This window comes from Monopterus albus, unplaced genomic scaffold (genome assembly GCF_001952655.1).
Source record: "Monopterus albus unplaced genomic scaffold, M_albus_1.0 scaffold33.1, whole genome shotgun sequence".
Taxonomy (NCBI): domain Eukaryota; kingdom Metazoa; phylum Chordata; class Actinopteri; order Synbranchiformes; family Synbranchidae; genus Monopterus; species Monopterus albus.
Window position 1 is genome coordinate 1,866,951 of NW_018127913.1, and position 18,975 is coordinate 1,885,925.

Genomic DNA, 18,975 nt, shown 5'->3' on the forward strand with positions numbered 1-18,975 from the left:
TATCATGTCTTCCTAGCTGGCCACATCGCCTACAGCCTAGGAATTTTATTTCTGCTTCCACAAGTGATAAACGAACAAATTATACAACTGAATAATTTCTGACTTGTGTGTTTAGAAGCTCTCCGTACGCAGTGTTGATGGACAGACCTACTGTGCCAAGACAGGCAGGAAGTTGACGGGTCAGATTGCCGAGAGTTTTATCATTACTGACTGGACCGAGGTTCTGACTGGCTCGTACAGGTACATGTACACACTAATGGACACGCATTCAAATAGCTACCCTTATATGAATGTTTGTTCTTCTAAGTATATATCTAGTTTATATCTATTCCATGTCCACTTTATCTCTTTTTTGTTCTATATTTAATAATCTAATGAAGTCTTTCCATTGTTGTGTAGATACCACTGTTGTGAGGACATACTGGCATTTTGGGCTGTCTGAGGGTTAAGACTTGGTTTTAGAGTTAAGGGTAGAATTAGGTTTAGGTTAGGGTTAGCAGGTTGGGCATTTGGTTGTGATGGTTGAGGTTAGGGTAACAGATTAACGTGTGTGTGTGTCTGTCATCTCTGCAGTTTCTCCTGGCTGTCCTGGCAGGTCCATCGGAGTCTTGCCATTCTTGTAAAAGGCAGTGCACTCACACCTTTCCATCAGGAATTCCATAGACTTTACTCCAGCTCCAGTCCTGTCCCTGGCTTTGTTACTTCTATCACTGTGCCTCCCACTCTACCTCTTTATACATCACACACAGCCCAAAATGATAACACTGGTATCAACAAGTCAAAATCAAGCCAGACCAATACAACTTGCCACAGGGCTTGGACTGAAGATGCTCAGACAAAAGCAAAAATGATGGTTATATTGAGTCCCCAGAGCTCAGAACAGGAGTGCAGCAAATGTGATAACCAGCACAGAGCAGATATAGGTGCACAAAAACATACTAAACCTCCACAACTGTACCTGAAACCTTTGGTTCAGCCAGGAACACTGCAGAGTGTGTCTGTGGAAAAGCATACTGCTGGCAGTGTCTCCACCCAGCATGATGTGCAAACATATGTGGGGCCCCTGGAGAAGAGTAAAACCCAGATCCAGAGTGCTTCGAACCCTCTTGGTCAGAATCACAGCTCATACATTCAGTCTCAGCTTGTTGGCCTTACCATCAGCACCGCAGCTGAGAAGAATGCAAGGGGTCAAGTGTCCAGCCCTCTACACACTGACCACCCCTCACATGGACTGCACAGCGCTCTACGTTATCAACCACCTTTGAAGAAGGATTCAGATCTTGCTCAAGCAGCTATTAAAAGAGTTTACTTTGGGCAAAAGATTGGAAACGGACTAACAAAGACTTCATGGACTGCTGCAGGCCTAAACACACAAAGAGAGCAATGGAACTACTCCCTAAATTTAAAACCAAAGGTGGAACTTCAGTCTAATAATCCCAAACTACTGTCTAATTGTACATACCAGACAGGCCTGCAGGTCCCCTGTGGTCATTTTAGAGGACAAACATCTGGGCTGGAGACCAAAGTGTACTCTCTAGGATCCAGGAGACAGGACCGATGCCTGAGGCACCACCAACCCCTCCACCAGTCACACCCAACCATAGGTACTCCCAGATTAAAGTCAGCATCAGCATCAACAGGAGCTCTTTTTAATCCTCAGCTCTACATGGACTCCTCCAAGATGTTCTTACCAGGTACAAGATGCAGGGTGCATCCACAGGCCTACACCTCCCAGCAGGTGAAGCCCCCTCCAAGGCTAAACTGGATGTCACACTGTCACATGGCAAGACCCAGACCAATGGCGCGATCCAGCTCCTTTGCCAGCACTTATGAAATGGTACAGAAGAGCTGGGCGCCATGTCATAGTAACATGACATCATAGGGAAGGAGCAAGAGCACGACAGGATCGAATCTAAACATAAGGAGACCCGACAGAAATATACAGACTGCGAGTAATGTAACCTTTGATTGTACAAATGTATTTGCCCTCATACGCAGGAGGTCCCACCCTAAGTATGTTCCCATGAAATATACAATATATTCTACTGTGTATAGCTCATTAAATTATATACTAGGAGACAAATGTACTGTTACATGTGCAAAATTATGAATTAAGATAGATGGGAGCTATTGCTAGAGCACTGAGCCTTGTGTGTTTTGTGTATAGCATTTGGGGGGTAAATGACAGGTACAGCATATTGTTTTGTTTAAAAAAATAGTCAAAGCTTTTGGTTGGACATGTTTCTAAACCTGAAAGAGCTTCTAAAAAAGACAATATTTTAGCAGAATGTTTGAGGCGATTTAGTCGTGTTTTCAGTTATGAGCTAATTGAGCTCAGGTTGAGTGGAGTCATGCTGGGAGTTATGTGTTGTCACCATTCAGTAATGAGACAAATTATACACAATGCTCCACTGTCCTGATGATGGAGGTGGAGTGAGTCAGTTTGTACCTGTATAGCTGTGTAACAGGTGTGTTGGGACTTTTATTATCCATGTAATACACAGGATACAGTATCTGCTGTGAAAATGGCTGGTTTGTTATCAGCCAATAAGTTACTATGAAACGGTTTACAAGAATTCAGCTGCAAAAACCACAAAAACTATAAGAATAAATAATTTGAATGTTTTATGAAATTTTAGGCAGAACATTAAAACATGAATTGTATTTCACACAGTATGAATCGTGTGTCTGTTGGACAACGTTCCCTGGGTACTTGCATTATACTGAACGGAGAGATGAACATTAAAATGTCTAATACTCATAAAGAGTAAATTAAATGAATATTTTTAAATATTGTGCATGTGCTGGTATGATTAAAAGTTAGTATTTGACCTCCAGTAGTGAGCTCCACACAGTGAGGGCTTGTATCAGAGTGGGCCAGCCAACTCAATGTGCACCTCCGTGTTTAGGACTTCAATCTGGCTTCAGTACATTCAGTCTGTTTCTTTTGTGCTTTGATCGGACCACTACTGGGACTGAGCATCAGGACTTTGTGTCCACCTGTGCCTGCTGCTGATGTCTGTCAGTCTCTAACACTCCAGTCAGCAGGATCTTGTTCCACCAGCGCTCTCTGAAACTCTGCACACACACACTGGCCAGACTTTCCCCGTCCTGGTAGTCCTCCCTCATCTCTGGGATCAGGTCCCCTGACATCACCTGCAAGATCAAAGAGAACCTGAATTGTACAAAAACAATCCACTGACTTTAACTCAGCCACTCACCTAGTCTAACACCTAAACTGTTTTGAAATTCAGGCTCTGACAGCATGTGTTCAGAAAACCAGGAGTGTGGCCTCACCTCAGTGAGAGCCTGCAGTGTTGTTTCTTTGGGATTTAGCTGCTGTAACACCTCTTCTGTCATCTGTAGGACGTTTTCATTACGCTGCAGCACAAAGGAGGACTGCTGCTGCCGAAGGACTGTCAGCAGGAGTCTGAGAGAGTCAGAAGAAATGAGATATAAGAATCTGTATTTCCCATTTCCATTTAAGCTCTTCATAAAGACAAAGAAAATCTCTTAAATGTTTATCTTGTGTGCCTGTTTAGATACATTTGTGGGGACAGGAAGTCATTCGCGAGGACCAGAGGCTGGGCCCCACAGCTAATTCGTCAAATTTTACAAAAATGATGGGGCGTAAGGTTAGAGCAAGTGTCGGCTTTGGTTAAAGTTACGCAACCAGCAGTTCGGCTTAAGGTTAGGGCAAGATTCCTGGAAATGAATACAAGTCTGTACAGACCCTGTAAGTGACGACCGCAAGGATGTGTGTATGTGTGCGCTCATGTGTGAGCTCAGTGTTTACAGTAACAAGCTGTACCTCGTCCTGATGAAACAGGTGCAAGCTTTTAGCCAGATTCTGTCTTCATCGAGCTCCGCTGCCTCCTCCGGCTGCTCCTCGGTCTCTTTCTGCTCCGCTGCTGATTCGGACCTTTTGTAAGAACAGGGTCCTAATAAAGGTAAATACAGCAAAGCACATCAGACCACGAGGGCAAATTGTGATCAGCAACTCACCTGGATAATTGGTAAGTGAGACAGAAATGAAATGAAGCCTACCTGTGGTTCTGCCATCCTTCAGCAGCTGTAGACACATCTGGCCCAGGCTAAACCAGTGCCAGGGGCTGAAGGGCAGCAGGCTGCACAGCTGCTGCAGAGATGACATCTTTGATCTTACGGCTCCAAAATGATGGTAGATGCTGACCTTTAGTAAATGTTCATACATCAGTTACATAATCAGTCATTACATTTCCACAGAATGACGATCAATGAGCAAAAGGAGGGAAATGTGTAACAGTGTGTGTGTGCGTGTTCTGGCTGTGCTGACCTTAAGCAGCAGGAGGCTGGTCAGGTGACAGGTGTTGGAGGCTTGTTTGCTCTGGAGAGATGATGGATCAGTTACTACTGAGGTTTGGTCTTTTTCTAAGCCTAAGGCTTTATACTGACTTCTTCATGTCACACAGAACATTTAATCAGCTCTTGATCTGTTATGTTTTTAGTTCACGTGTTGAAAACTTTCCAAAGATGCTGCGTTTGTGTGCTGGTGGTAAACTAACATCCACAATTTAAGAATCTTTTTCATGACTGTGTTATACTTTAAGAAGTGGTCACAAGTTTTAAACATATTTCTTACATTTAGAGCATATTGCTATACTTTGTGTACATGCAGGGTGGCTGATTCTACGCCAACAATTTCTTAAATTAAAAATTAGCACCCATCAGTGGCACCAGAGTGGAGTATGTCAAAACTGTGTTAGGATTACTACTGGTCTTCTATACTAATACTAGTGTAGGACAGTAAGAGCAAACAACAACATTTAAACAAAACAGCAATCAGTGTAATTAATTTAGCTTTTTTGTTTTTTCCCCACAAGGACAGCAGCTTGTTCCAGTTCCACTTACTGTTCTGCATTGAAAACCTTGCAGGAAAAGATCACAGAAGAATTACCAGTAAGTCAACCAAGTCCAGCGCCTTGTCTCTCTGTCCCAGTTTGGTGCAGCATCTGGCCATCCCCTCCAGCACATCTCTTCTGATGGTCAAGTTCTTGTCAGCGATCCACTCCAGGCAGCTGGTGTACGCTTCCAGGGCTTTCTATATCCACCACACCGTGAGAGCAGAAACACATCAAGGCTTGTTAACATCACACTCCTCTAAGTGGCGAGAACAAAGGCTGGCATGTGGCAGCAGAGGCCAGTCAACCCCAGGGTTGTATTTGGCTGAGAGCAGAGCAGGTTACACCTTTATTTAACATCTCCATAATTTAATCTAGTTTGAGCTCATGGAGAGTTTCAGTGTCATATGGACCAGATGTGTTTTCAGAGAGCTTTCTATGGTGTCAGGAAATGTCTTTTATGAGACACTGTGACTGTAAGTACCAAATACATGGCGGGTAATGACAACTCAAATAAAAATGATTCTTCATGAGGTTTGTGGAACCAAGACTGAGCATCAGTCATGTGCGTTTTGCTATTAGAGAATCATAATAGTATTTATTTGAAGCATTTGGAGTTGGAGAAGACTGACTCAAGTACATGACTGTTTAATTACCTGATAGTCCCCCTGTCTCACGGCCAGGTCACCTCTAAACTTATACACCTTCTGCTTCTCCAAAGAATCATCTGTATCAAGAGCAGCGCTGTCACAAAACCACTGCAGAGAAACCAGAGGAGACAAGATGGCAACGATTTTACAATCTGTACAAACTGTCAGCTCGTCATTGACTGATACAGACTTTTACCCAAACATATAACAAGACCTTTCATCCAGAAACTAACATATTACATATTCAGCAAATTAAAAGAACTCTCACCTCTGGTTCACACAGCTTGGCGTCGTAAGAAGACAGACACACACACACTCGGTCTGTGGCCTCCGAAAACACAGAGTCGTCAAAGGTGCTTCCTAATATCTCCATCCGCAGCCCAAAAACACGGCTAATTCTCAAACTTTAACAGGAAAGCGTGTCCTAAAAGCCAGCTAACAACAGCACAAATGGTGCACCCTCATGATGAGTCCCAAACTGTACACGGCACAAAGACAACAATATCCAGTGACTATGGTTCCGGGTAGAAAGGTTCCGACCGATGAGGACAATGACCGAGTGACACGCAACAACACGAAGAGAATAAATTGTTCAAATACATCTGAACTTTTATTTCATCCGTCCTCTTATACATATTAATATAATGAAAGGCAGGTTTGCATGTATTCCCACTAAAAAGGTAAACCCATACTGTTCATTAAACACTAGGATAATTTCTAAGGAATCAGAGGAAACACCAGTAAATAACATTCAAACAAAAAAGGATGCAAATACAAGTATTTCATATCAGCAAACGTTTATAGAAAATATATGTAGCCACATAAAATGTTTTAAAAGGAAATGGAACTGACACTTTTTATGTATTTTTAGTTTGATTTTTTTCATAGCAGTCAACAAAAATGTAAAGCTTATTCACTTGCCAGCCATCTGAAAAAAAGAGTTCATATTTCAGTATCTGTGACTTTATTATAAGCAAAACAAACAAAAAAAAAAGCAAGCAAAGTCTCACAGCAAATGGTTTTAGTGTTGTGATTATCATATCCAACATATCATGAATTACAAATTAAGAATGTACTGATACAACTCCTAGCACATTACCAAAATATTATATAGGAAGGCACACAAGGCCTAAAGTATAGAGTAGAAAAAATACATTTAAAATTAAGATGTTGCAGCTGGTTAAAGCCAGGAACTCCGTTTTGCTGTAAGCCAAAATAAAACATGAATTTCTGTTACACTGCACAGATGAAATTTAACTTCTCATTGTCAGGCTTGATGGACCACAGACCCCCGTTTACTGCCATGGCAGCACTCGTGTCACATTCGTCTATTTTTTTCCCTGAATCCCAGTGAGTGTATTCTAAGCGATGATCATCGACCCAGAACCAGAACACCAGAGTGCAGCTGTAGTGAAGGCCCAGCCACACGAAGGGAGTGTTGGCCTGCTTGGCCTCCAGCTCGACCCAGCCCTGGCTATCTTCATTAAGGATAGAAACCAGGTCCATGTTGCGGTCCCTGCAGTAGTACAGGGCATCTACCCACGTTTTGTTCTCTTTGATCAGCTTCCATCGTAAATCTGATAAATCCAGAGAAACATTTTCAGGTGAAACAAAACTGAATGCTGGTTGCATGTGGACAAGCAATTCTGATTTGGGTTAGAGTAAACTGTTATTTTCTGTCAGAGGGGCAATCATCACTTCAGAATAAAAACTATTTTGCTGGCATGACATAAACCATTATATTTAATGTTCTAAAATTCATTATTTTAGATTTTATACTACAAAACAAAGAAGAGGATAAGAGTTAATGAAATGGGAGTGAAGAGAAATTGTCATGAATCAACCCTTCCCCTGTGTGATCTTCTGTAGCCATCACTTGATAGGAAATGTGTGATGACTGCAAATAACATATTTCAACTGATATTTCTTAGGAAAGGCAAATGTCATCTCCCCAATAACAAACAGAATGCTACAGCTGGCTATACTGTTTCATTTTTTTTGTTTTGTCCCCTTTAAAAGACACATTGTTTTTCACTTGTTTCACATGGCTTTGTAAATGTTTGTGTCGAATAATACAAAGACTTGCATTTGCCTGGACAAGTAGTCTACACATAGTGTGTTGTATGCATCGTTTTTAGACTTGTGTTTGGAAATCTGAAGTATTGTATTGCAATGCAACTGGTTGTTGCTTACAGTGATCATATCTTTATGTGCACTTTGCCTGTAGATGAGACTTTTCAGTGATATAGCTGTGTATCTGTCACTATCAAAGCGGCCCCTACAACAATATTTATCATTGTAACCTGCAGTACTGGCATTTCCCACCAAGCAAGAGCAACCCATGTTGTGAATGAGAACGTCTGTTGTACCTTTTTTTGTGCCATAGATCTGCACCTCACACAAAACAACAAAGTCTGAGTTGTGTTGGTACACAGTAACATAGCGGCCCAATATTGGTTTGCCATCACATATAAAGGTTTTGTTTGTTCCAGGATTGAAGCCATGGAGGGTTGTACATCTGGAAGAAAGCGTTCAGTGCAGAGAGGGAGAACCAAGAGTGATGTCTGATTGAATCTTAACAAACAGCATCATCAACAGCCAGTTTCTTTTCACACCAAAACAATCTTGCTATTGACAGTTGGGACCGTGAAAAAACAAGGCTGAATTAAGGTAAATGGTAACATTTTAAGACAGCATGGTCCTGCTAATTTATTGAATTTAAATTAGACAGTGACCCTGAACGCTCAATGCACTGCAACGTTCCACATAAAAGGTGATAGACAAGAGAGGAAAAAATGAGTCAACAAAGATTTAAAACAACCTTTTTCTTTATTAAAAGCCCTAGAAACTAGTTTGTCATAATGTAGACTGTATTTGATATTTTATTTAATATAATTAATACAGTTGGTTAATCTTTAGGCATTGTTTAGTGTGTCAGTATTTGGTTGTGTTCTCTTTTGCCGCATTTCATTCTTTTGATAAAATGCTGTGCACGTGTGATCAAACTGGTGAATATGGTTCTGTCCTTTGTTTTGTTCTGTCTGCTTCCATGTGTTTTCTTAAATTGCAATGCGCTGAGCTCTCAGGGCCGCTGTACTTGAGCTACTGTACTTCACATGAGAGTTTACACTTTAACTGCTCTTGACTAAAGGACCAACACTAAGAACATGGAATAAAATTATATTTTTTGTTAGGTTTCAGCACATCCACTATGTTTAGGGATTAAATCTGACAGGTATCATTAACTTTCACTCTATAAAATAAAGCCATCTGATGGAGCTGTGGCTCAGAAATGTCACTTGACAAGACCAAACTCTGCTCTATTGTATATGCAATTTATAATCCCTGAAATAAATCATGACTGTGCTATGTGTGGCTCCAGATTATCTAGAGAATATTGGATATGCTGAAGCCTGACAGATGCAACATTATGAAACAGAACTTACTCAAAGTAATATGAAGGTATTACCGTTTGTTGGCGGTGCCAGTCTTCTCAGATGAGTTCCCAATGTAGATCTCAGCACTGCTCATCTTAATATTTTTTTGGTCTGTGTTGTATAAACTGATACAGGAAATTTCATATAGACCCAGCAGATCAATTCTCCACCAGTCATTGGCTTTGGACTCAGAACATGTGTGAGAACAACTTTTAGTATTACCGTCAATAGCTCTGTCAGAGCTGTAGTTGCGTGTGTGATCTGAGTAGTCTGAAGTCTGAAATGTCTCCTTCCCTGTCAGTGTCAGGATGCTTGCATTGCACTTGTCTGTACATGATAACAGAAAAAAATATCAGTTCAGAAAACTGGCCCTGACATATTTAGCATAAAATGATATTATACTTTATACATGACTTGAGAGAAATTAAACTTTGTGTAAACATGCATTTAGTATCAGAGTCTGCACTTGTGAAATGTGAAACAGCAGAGTGATATTAAATGATGTGATAATAAAAATCCTGTTCCCATTTGAATTTTTGATGTTAGTCATGTCAAAGCTACTGGCAGTTATGATATTACTGCATGGTAATACAGCAGTAGGCACAGAATCCTCATCCTTCAATACACAGTCAATACTTGTCAGAATCCTCTTTATAAATAATTAAATTGATTGTGCTCAGACAACAACACAATGAACTATTTTATTATTTTATCCACAGGTTAAACTTTTGCGAATTAGCCTTACATCTCATTCTGTGTATCAGTCATTTCAAACCAGAGCCATTTCTGAACATCTTGTGGTGAGATCTTAACCCCCACCGAACCCAAACCCCCTGGGACATGACTACACATACTTAGCTATCAATTAAAACTTTCATTTGATAATAAAACACAATATGACAATAAAAACATAACTATTTTCAGGAAGGAACCTGTCACAATGGAGTGCGTAAGCATGTTGTTTAAATAGCAGCAACAGCAGCAGCAAGGTGGTTCTACCTACCTGGTGATTCTATAATAGCTCCAGGATACTTCTCAATAACACCTATAACACACACAGAACCAAACTTATCAGGACAAGAACCAACCAGAAAAGGCTAGCCTGATAACATTAGGCCTATCCAAAGCAAGAACAGGGCTTCGGACCAACATTTCATACTTGTGGCACTGGACAGAAAGTCTTCACCAGGATGACTGAAAGACAGCCTATGTCACTACACATGAGCTGTAACCCATTTTTTAATATGTAATGTTTTTAAGTCTTCATCATGTGAGCCATCCGAATTAAAGGCTTTATAATCTATTTCAAGAAGAGTGCCTTGGATTTCTCTCGTCTTTTCTCATCTTTTTGGTGTGGGCAGTGGTTAGCATTGTCGCCTCACAGCAAGAAGGCTCTGGGTTCAAGTCCCGGCCAACCCGGGGCCCTTCTGTGCAGAGTTTACATGCATCTTAGGTTGATTGGTGACTCTACATTGCCTGAGTGTGATTGCGTGTGTGGTTGTTTGTCTAGGTGTACACTGCCTCTCACCCAGTGTAAGCTGGGATGGCTCGGAGTCACTGTGGACCAACACATTTGACAGACGTCTGTCTGTTCCATGAGACAGGTGAGTGACAAATATCAACATGGTGGGGAGAGTTCGCTTGCTGGCTGTCCCAGCCACGTCTACCTAGCATTTCTACTGGGGCAGCTACTCTTTTTTTAACATTTGTTTATTTTGGTTGCAAAATGTGAGTGATCACTCATAATCTGGACCAGAGAGTCAACTGTTTCCCTTCAAAAAAAAGTGTGAGGCCCCTTGTGGTTCGGGAGCCCCTATGCCATTGTTTGTTTCCCATAGATAAAAACGACTGTTTGAAACATCACTAACATGCATGTTCATAAAGTGAGGTACTTACCAATCGTAAAGATGACCAACACACTCCACAACATCCTTCCTGTGGAGGAGAAAATACAGCAACATGAGCAGACTATAGGGACAAGTTAAATGTTTGACACAAAGACCAATTCATTTAGAGGACAAATTAAGCTTTCCATAAATGTATCCTCTTATACCTAAGAGGAAGAAAAGACTGTGAAGAAAAATGGACAATTTCAGCTGCAACCTCACTCACCTTGTCAGCCTTTTTCTCTCTCCACACTGATTTCAATATGATACCTTCTCCCAGCTACAGCTGTATTTGTACTTACACCTTCCCTTCCCTAAGGTGCCTACACAAATACACTAGTCCCAGATAACATAGTCTTTCCTGGCGGCCTCCCAGATTCCAGGTAATATTTCTATAGTTAAAGCAAATCCTCACTAATATTTGCATCTCTCAATATGTACATGCTCTTCACATGTACATATGTGCATTATCTTGACAGCAGCTTCAGCAGAGGAGGTCGTGTTTCACAAGTTGCCTTATTTTAATATACAAATATATTTCCCTTGTTCCTGAGTGAAGTACTGTTATTTGTAGGGGAACTGAAAAAGATTTTGAATATTGGTTTGATGTCACATGTAAAACAAGTACGCTTTTGACAGGCTTTAAAAAATGACATACTGTATATGTCAACAGCTGACACTGTCATTGCTGGTTTAGTCAAAACTATTAACTATTAACAGTAAGAAAAAAATTAGGAACTGTTCCACAAAGTCTCTCATCAAAGCAATTATTAGTCAAATAACTAAGAAGGAGCTCAGAGGTAATAAATGGTGACTGGTGTGGTTTTAACAGGACACAATGCGGTACTTTCTGCTCTGCATCTGCATTTAGTCCAGACTGGTTCATATATCATGTTTATTCAAATCAAAACATGCAAACTGCTGCTCACAAGTGCACATCTTTTCAACAAAATTTATTGGGTTTGTCCTCAAACAAGTATAAAATATAATCTTTTCTAAATCAAGCTAAAATAGCTAAAATCAAGCCAGAGCCTCAATAACAGCTGGGATTTAAAATTAACATTGCACATGTTGTCTGCCTCACAACTGATGACTCCAGGGCCCACAATGGTTCTTTTAAGCTTCCTAAAGCAAGCCTGTAGAGGTGATCACACGTACAGTACGCGCTGTGTTTAGTCAAGGTTTATGACAGATACTTTCAGGTTTGAACACATTTCAGATGCACAAGCCGAGGCCAGCAATATCGTAGTGAAGATTCAGATGTTAGTTCCCTAGACACAGAACAGCACTTTGTTGAGAAGTGTGATATATGTTCATGACCAAACAGAAAAATTATTTTGCCTGCAGAAAGTCCAACCTCATGAAGTCAGTTTAACTCCCAGAATCAGGTGTACTAAGTAAGGCGTACCAGGTCACGGTGGATTTTTACAGAACTGAAATCACAGCGTATTTTAAAAAGCCTGGGTCTAAGGGACTAAATGTCACTGAAAGTCAGTTGTAGCATCGTTTTAATTTGGCACAATAAGTATCACTTGTCTTTAAATGAACACTTACCTATTTATTAAGGTAGTGTAAACAGTTAGATCATTGTATTCCTCCTACAGTATCTGGGTCTACGGAATCAACCGTAACTAAATACATGTAAAACAGGTGTGGAAATATAAGCTGGCACTGAAGCAGGAACAAAGACAAAACTGCTGAATTAAAAGCAAAGCACAGCCATTAGAAACAACAATTTAGGGTTAAAACTGTCAGCAGATAAAATTCAAAACAGAAACAACAAGGTGAAAATATCAGTGTAAATAAGAGAAAAATATACAAACAGTATATTACAATTCTGACAAGGTATGGTTGTTTGTTTGTTTGTTTGTTTTACCCATAGCTGGCTGCTGTACAGTGAAAACATCTGTATCTCTGATTGTTGCAAGAGACATTCAACCGACTACCTGTCTAAATACAGAAAATGAGCGAGGACTACAGCAGAAGTACAGCGAAAGATACAGATGAGACATATAAGCATTACAGACAGCAAGTAAACTACTCCGGCCACGATGTTAGCTCTTAGCTCTACCGCACAAGATTAAGTGAGACACACGATGAATGTTGGACATAAAATCACAACTCGGAGAAAAGACACGCCAACTCAATTGACCTAATATTTGAAATACGTGATTTACTGAATACAGATTAGTACCAATAATCATCATTCACCTGATGTGGAGGTAGAGGTAATATTACCAGCTCTGTCACATAATGGACAGAAAATTACTAAAGAGTACATTAAAAAAAAAAAACAAGGGTGTCCTGACGTTGTCTAAAGTATGGGTTAAAACACTGGATCCTACATTTTCCATAATGCAACAGATGTGACTTTTATTAGAATCTCCCTCCAGAGTCACAGAAAACATTATACTGAGTAGTCCTCCTCATGACAAGTAAGCTGGACTTCCAGTGTCAATCTGATGGAGCGCCCCTTTAAGCTGTGTTGCTTTTACATCATTTTTACCAATATTTTTACCAGAAGTGTGGAGCCTCAAATTTTGACACACAAGCAAACATTTCTTTGCAAATTCCTTCAACTAAGTGCATGTCTTTTCTATCGAGTTCTGATTCTATATATTTTTTGCAACCAAAGTTACAAAAAGCCACTGGGCTGAACTCTAAAACAGATTCTATTTCAAAAACACTACTCTACTGTACATACTGTATGAGTCCGTATTGTTAACAAGCCAACCACTGATGTCTGGACATAGTTGTAATGACACCACTTCATAGATAGAAACATATAAAACCATTTCAAATGGATGGACTATAGTAAAGAAAGAGCACACTGTAAAAGACTGGGCTGGATACTTAGGGCAGGATGAAGCCTAACCTGTGTGGACTGATACAAGCTAGTTGTAGAAGTTAGCACGACGGGATTCAAGGATTCAAATGGTTACAAATGGGCACAAAATGGCTGCCAAATAATGATTACAACTGTGGTGGTAACACTTTTTCAAGCAAAGGATCCTTAAAATGTTGCTCAAATGGAGCTAGCTAATTGAACGAAGCCTGTCCAAAACTAATGGTGAGAGGACCCAAATAAATGTTTCTAGAACCAATGATTCACAAAAGTATGAAAACTGTTTTGAAAAGAAAACAAATCCATGTTGCAGCCAACTTGGCAATAAAAAGTAACTGGTCTGTGCAAGCAATTCAGCCCACATTAGGCTTCTACTGTGCCGAGTATACCAACCCAAAATATTGTATGTACACAATGAGCAGCTGTTCATCTTGGTTATTGCATGCAGTATTAGACAAAACATATACCCTAACCATTGTGAATTTGTTATTTGTCACAGCCAGGCACTTGACACATTAGGACTAAATGGTTTCAGCTACCTTCGCTAGCTTACGGCCAAACATGCCAACATGTATGTGACAAGTGCTTGGTGAACAAATACAATAAAATTCAGAACACCGAGGAGTCTGTTTAAGGACTCAAAACAGAAGTTTCCATTGTCCTCTTCAGAGTATCTAGGCATCTTTTAGTGTCAGCAGAAAGCAGATACCAGCCATGCATGACACCTTAGCTTGAACAGGCCTCTCTTAAGAATCACGCAACGATTTTTGATTTCCAAATCATTCACACATTCTCTCATCATCTTCTGTCGAGAGATGGTGAAATTCTTTTCAAACAAGTATAAGGGCCATGTAGGCACATAGGTTGATTTGCAAAGCTTCAGCAGAGTCTCTCCCCTACCAGTGAAGAAGTGACAGTTCTCAGTCTATTGTCCTGTCATGTTAATGCAGTAAAGCGACAAGAAAACACTTAGAAAGAGGAGTGTTATTTGGTAGATTTCCCAGCACAGAGTTCCCTCTGTGCTGCTTCTTCAGACATCACATGGAACTCTGTGCTGCTTCTTCAGACATCACATCAGTTCCTTCCACAAGAGAAAGTGATTGTTTGAGAATAACTTTTTAAATTTTCTGAACAGATTCAGTCTTTTGAAGATGTCCCTATAGCCCCGTCTGTCTGTCTGCATGTATTGGAGACAAGAGAACATGAGACAGAGAACCACTGATAACATTTTATAGAAACATGTGTTGGGAAGTGCACGTTCTAAGTTCTAGACAATCGTTTTAGAAAAGTGAGCTGGAGGGGTAAGGAGACAGACAGCGGCAGCAGAGGAGCGATCGGAGACAATTCCCATTATTTAAAGCAACAATACAAAACATAATGACAAAAAAATAAGACATCTTTTCAAAAGGAGAAATGATTAAAAACAAGGCTCAAACTGTGCCATTTAGTCAAAGAAAGCTGTGAGTGATTGTTCTGCTAGTCGTTTTGAGCCATATAAACATCCAAATACGAAACAACACGTAGTATTAGAAAAGTGGATAAACTGGTAATATTCCACCACTTGAACACACACTAAGGATAAAAAGGCAAAATACTGGTTCAGTTAGTCATACAAAACAGATTTGGTCTCTCAGAGCCATTTCATGGTATAATAAGAGATTAAGGTGCCAAATCAGATTTTAGTCCACTATGAACACGAGTGGACCAAAGTGCATTTTTAAAATTTGGGTGCTTCACGTTTTTCTCATGAGTGCAGACTGGAGTCAAATTATAATTTGAAATACTGTTAGACAGTGTTTCTTAAAGTACAGGTCAGTCCTGTCAACCTGTGGACTGATTAGCTATAAATGTGCACTAGAGTTGCAGCTGCTGCTTACATCTATGTGGTTACATATCCACATTGTAAAAATTCAGTCCATCCATTCTATCCATCAGAAGGCCACCATGAGTAAACTCTAAGTGCAACAATGCGGCACAATTGTTTCTGCTTCTCGTCATATTTCAGTGGAACCAGGTGTCACAGTGGCCATTATTTAGTTCACCAATGGTGTCTTTGCCTCAGGCTGCAGCTCACTGCTCAGGAGACAACACATTCAACTTTGGCACAACAGCCTCATAACATCTAAATCTACATAGCCCCCTTTAAAAAAAAATCACAGGATGAATTCTATCAAAATGTGAAAAAGTTATTTAAAAACATTAATAGCAGTGCATATTAAACACATACTGTGGCATTTTTCCATCAGATCTGCAGGTGTTTAGTTAAAATCTATAATACTAATATTAATGAGCAAAGAGCTGCTATATAGGGAAGACTTGAGTAGACATCTTGTGTTATTTAAAAGCATCATGGCATTGGCATTCATTCAGCATTAAGGTACTTTTTCACCTATCATGTTAGGTCTTTAAAGAGATAAAATGGCTGACCTGTAATGTCATTATTAATCCACGTCATCTCAAACAACCTGGTCTATGCAGTGATCTTCACAGATGCTAGAAAAACAAGACAGTGTGACATGTAAAAGTAACCAGCTCCACTAACAGATGTCGGCCAGCTTCACTGGGGACATTGCTCAGCAGTGAGATCTAGCTGTGGTAGGTTTTTAAGCACCGCTGTAAACACAACAGGTAAGTCTTTTTTTCCTGTGTGTACAGTTAGTTTGGAACCATGGATGAAACATTCCTAACACTGGAGACTGACGCCTGTACTCACAACGGCATAACGAACACTGCCTCTCCAGGAGACACAGCATCAGTGGCACACTTACTAGCTTCATTTAAGCAAGCAAGGACTGCAACTTTAATAAGAAGCAAGGTGGCCATTAAAACTGTCAGTTCCTCCTAAAGTCTCCCATTTACACCAGTCAGTATTCATTAAGGTGTATGCATGGGTCAGGATACACCATGTTTTTGTAACTATTTCATCTTACCTCAACAAGTTTTCATTGTCAGCTCAGCTTGAAGATTGCACTTCATGGAACCCTTTTAGAAAAGATAATGTGTAACTGCTGTTCATAGCTTCATCAAAGTTTGGCATACCACTGCAGATTTGCCAAAAACGTCGTCTTTTTTTACCATGATTATTGTCTAACCTGTTACACATTACTTACAGTTCATAAGAAAAGCAGTGACAGAGTGAGCTAAAGCTAATGGTCCTTCGATTAATCTCATGTGGATGTGAGTCAAACAGTTTGAAGAAACTGTTTATGTTGCAAACGTGTACACATGCAAGTCAGTGGCAAAAAAAGACTTGGTTTAGCCTTCGTCCAGCACTGATCATCCCAGGAGTTTTTTAAACTGATGTATCTGTAACATTCTGTGATGTGTTCCCATGCGTTCCACAATCATTAGTCTTCAGAGACTGACAAGGACTTCCTGACGCTACGTGATGGTTCCCAAACCTCACTGTCATCTGTATCATCGCCGTCATCCTCCTCATCGTCTTCATCGTCATCTTCATCTCCCATCCCTGTGCAGGTCTGCTCCTCAGTGGCCGTCGACGTCTTGCCCTGCGTCTTTTCCCCCTCCTGCTCTCCACCGTCTTCGTCCTTCCTTGCTGCAGCCAACTCCTGGAAAGGATCTGAGCCCACGTCCAAGCGTCGCTGGACCTCAGCGAACCACTCCCTCACCTTTTCAGAGAGAGAGAATCACATCACTGTATGATGGCTGCAGGTCTGCAGCACTTACTAAGGACAATAATGTCATCTACTTTGTATTATGTTGGTAATTTTAGCAATTTTAGCAATTTTAATGATAATAAGGTCTTAGACTAAATACATGTATATAACAGATCTTTTGGGCAGCTTTACCTTTATTAGCAATAACAATTTTATTTATATATCACCTTTTTAAAAAACAAATGGATAGAAGAGTATAGTGGCAGAAAGGAAATGGGAGGCACTATTGTGTAACAATGGAATTCTGGAGATAGTATGATTTTTCTGTTTTTGGGCAAAAAACCTCAAAATTATAAATTAAAGGTATCCTGTGGATTTTTTATTTTTTTTTTACCTCTAGTAGAGCTATGGAGCTGATTTTTATGAATGGTTCCTTGCTGTGTTTGTTTCACATACACAGGTGAGGTGATACACCTTCCTGCCACTGGTTTCACTCTACAGGTGGCCAAGAAAATCACTGGTGCACCAAAAAGATGGGAAAGAGGATGACTGTTAGCAAACAGACAAGCACGGAAACAGCAGGTTTCAACCCTGTTTTTATGAGGAAGGAAATACATTGATTGGGTGTGTTAGAGCTAAAGGACACACACAAAGTGTTCTGGTGACTGTGAACTTAAAATGCATTGAAATAAAAAAGGATTTAGTGTTCTCCAACAAAACTATATACCTGGTTGTTTAGAGAAGATACTGACAAGGGAATATGTGATTGAAAGGTTAAATAAGTTATTTACATTTATTTTAAATACTTGCTTGTTTGGCCAAACATTTCCTGGTGGGTGGGTAAGTGGAATCCTGGTGGGGCAGTTTGCACTAAGTAGCATAGTGTATTTAACCGTCTCTAAGCCAGGCCACACATGCTAAATCACATTACTCAAAAAACAATTGTGTGCAGTGATCATCTACAGTTTTCTTGCAGTTCTTCATGTCACTTAACAGAGAAGTGATGACAAAAGACTTAATGTGATTCTGGTTAACACCAGAAGAATCATCTTATGAAGCTTGTGGGAGACTGGGCTGTAGCTGTCAGGTCAGATGTCGTCTATAACAGTGTAACAATGTCACAGTGAAACTTGCCCAAGTTCTCTCACAGCCAAATAAAACACATTTTCATTACCTGTTCGTAGCTCATGTTAGTCTTGGTAACAAGCTCGTCGAGGTCTTGCTCATTGAGGAATTGGTGCTTCAGGTAGTACTCCTTCAGGATCTCCCTCCCGCTCTTGAATTTCTTCAACGGGGGAGATCTGTCAACATCTGCACTGGAGGAAGCAGACCTTCTTGGCTGCTTCCTGGTGCGGGATCGACCCCAACCACGGTTTCGGCTACGTCTTTTTCGCCCACTGCTGTTTCCCATTTTACTGCCCCCTCCGACATTCGCCCCCTCAGTGTTGCCGCTTTGGTACTGAAAGAACCATTTCAGGTTTCCATTTTTCCAGGAATACCGAGAGTCCCCAAACCAGCTGACGATGTAGGACCGAGGAAGGCCGCTCTCTTGTGCCAGCTGATCGTACTCCTCTGGTGTAGGCCACTGGGTACGCACAAAGGCACTTTTGAGAATATGGAGCTGCTCTGGAGACTTTTTACTTTTATCTTTAACGTCTTT

At 40.5% G+C, this 18,975-nt stretch overlaps 4 protein-coding genes across 4 annotated transcripts in view; 1 reads left to right on the plus strand and 3 right to left on the minus strand.

Moving 5' to 3' along the window:
• Nucleotides 1-2,313, plus strand: part of LOC109958555 (uncharacterized) — a 4,692-nt gene extending 2,379 nt beyond the window's left edge. The window contains exons 5-6 of the mRNA XM_020597272.1: nt 116-240; nt 574-2,313. Of these exons, the coding sequence (XP_020452928.1) occupies nt 116-240; nt 574-1,882 (1,434 nt within the window). The 3' untranslated portion in view covers nt 1,883-2,313. The remainder of the gene's footprint in view (nt 1-115; nt 241-573) is intronic.
• Nucleotides 2,314-2,657: 344 nt separating this feature from the next.
• On the minus strand, nt 2,658-6,059 carry cunh8orf76 (chromosome unknown C8orf76 homolog). Its single transcript, XM_020597273.1, has 8 exons — nt 5,799-6,059; nt 5,537-5,638; nt 4,937-5,080; nt 4,316-4,366; nt 4,048-4,192; nt 3,812-3,941; nt 3,298-3,430; nt 2,658-3,156 (listed from the first exon to the last, which is right to left on the minus strand). Exons 1-8 carry the CDS (start codon nt 5,901-5,903, stop codon nt 2,983-2,985), a joined length of 984 nt encoding a protein of 327 aa, XP_020452929.1. The 5' UTR covers nt 5,904-6,059; the 3' UTR covers nt 2,658-2,982.
• Nucleotides 6,060-6,553: 494 nt separating this feature from the next.
• On the minus strand, nt 6,554-14,735 carry LOC109958512 (fucolectin-4-like). Its single transcript, XM_020597215.1, has 6 exons — nt 12,408-14,735; nt 10,864-10,902; nt 9,971-10,012; nt 9,000-9,294; nt 7,900-8,048; nt 6,554-7,107 (listed from the first exon to the last, which is right to left on the minus strand). Exons 2-6 carry the CDS (start codon nt 10,895-10,897, stop codon nt 6,764-6,766), a joined length of 864 nt encoding a protein of 287 aa, XP_020452871.1. The 5' UTR covers nt 10,898-10,902; nt 12,408-14,735; the 3' UTR covers nt 6,554-6,763.
• An 11-nt stretch (nt 14,736-14,746) lies between these two features.
• zhx1 (zinc fingers and homeoboxes 1) overlaps nt 14,747-18,975 on the minus strand; it is a 10,265-nt gene continuing 6,036 nt past the window's right edge. Inside the window, 2 exon segments of the mRNA XM_020597241.1 lie at nt 14,747-17,327; nt 18,490-18,956. Coding sequence (XP_020452897.1) covers nt 17,046-17,327; nt 18,490-18,956 — 749 coding nt within the window. The 3' untranslated portion in view covers nt 14,747-17,045.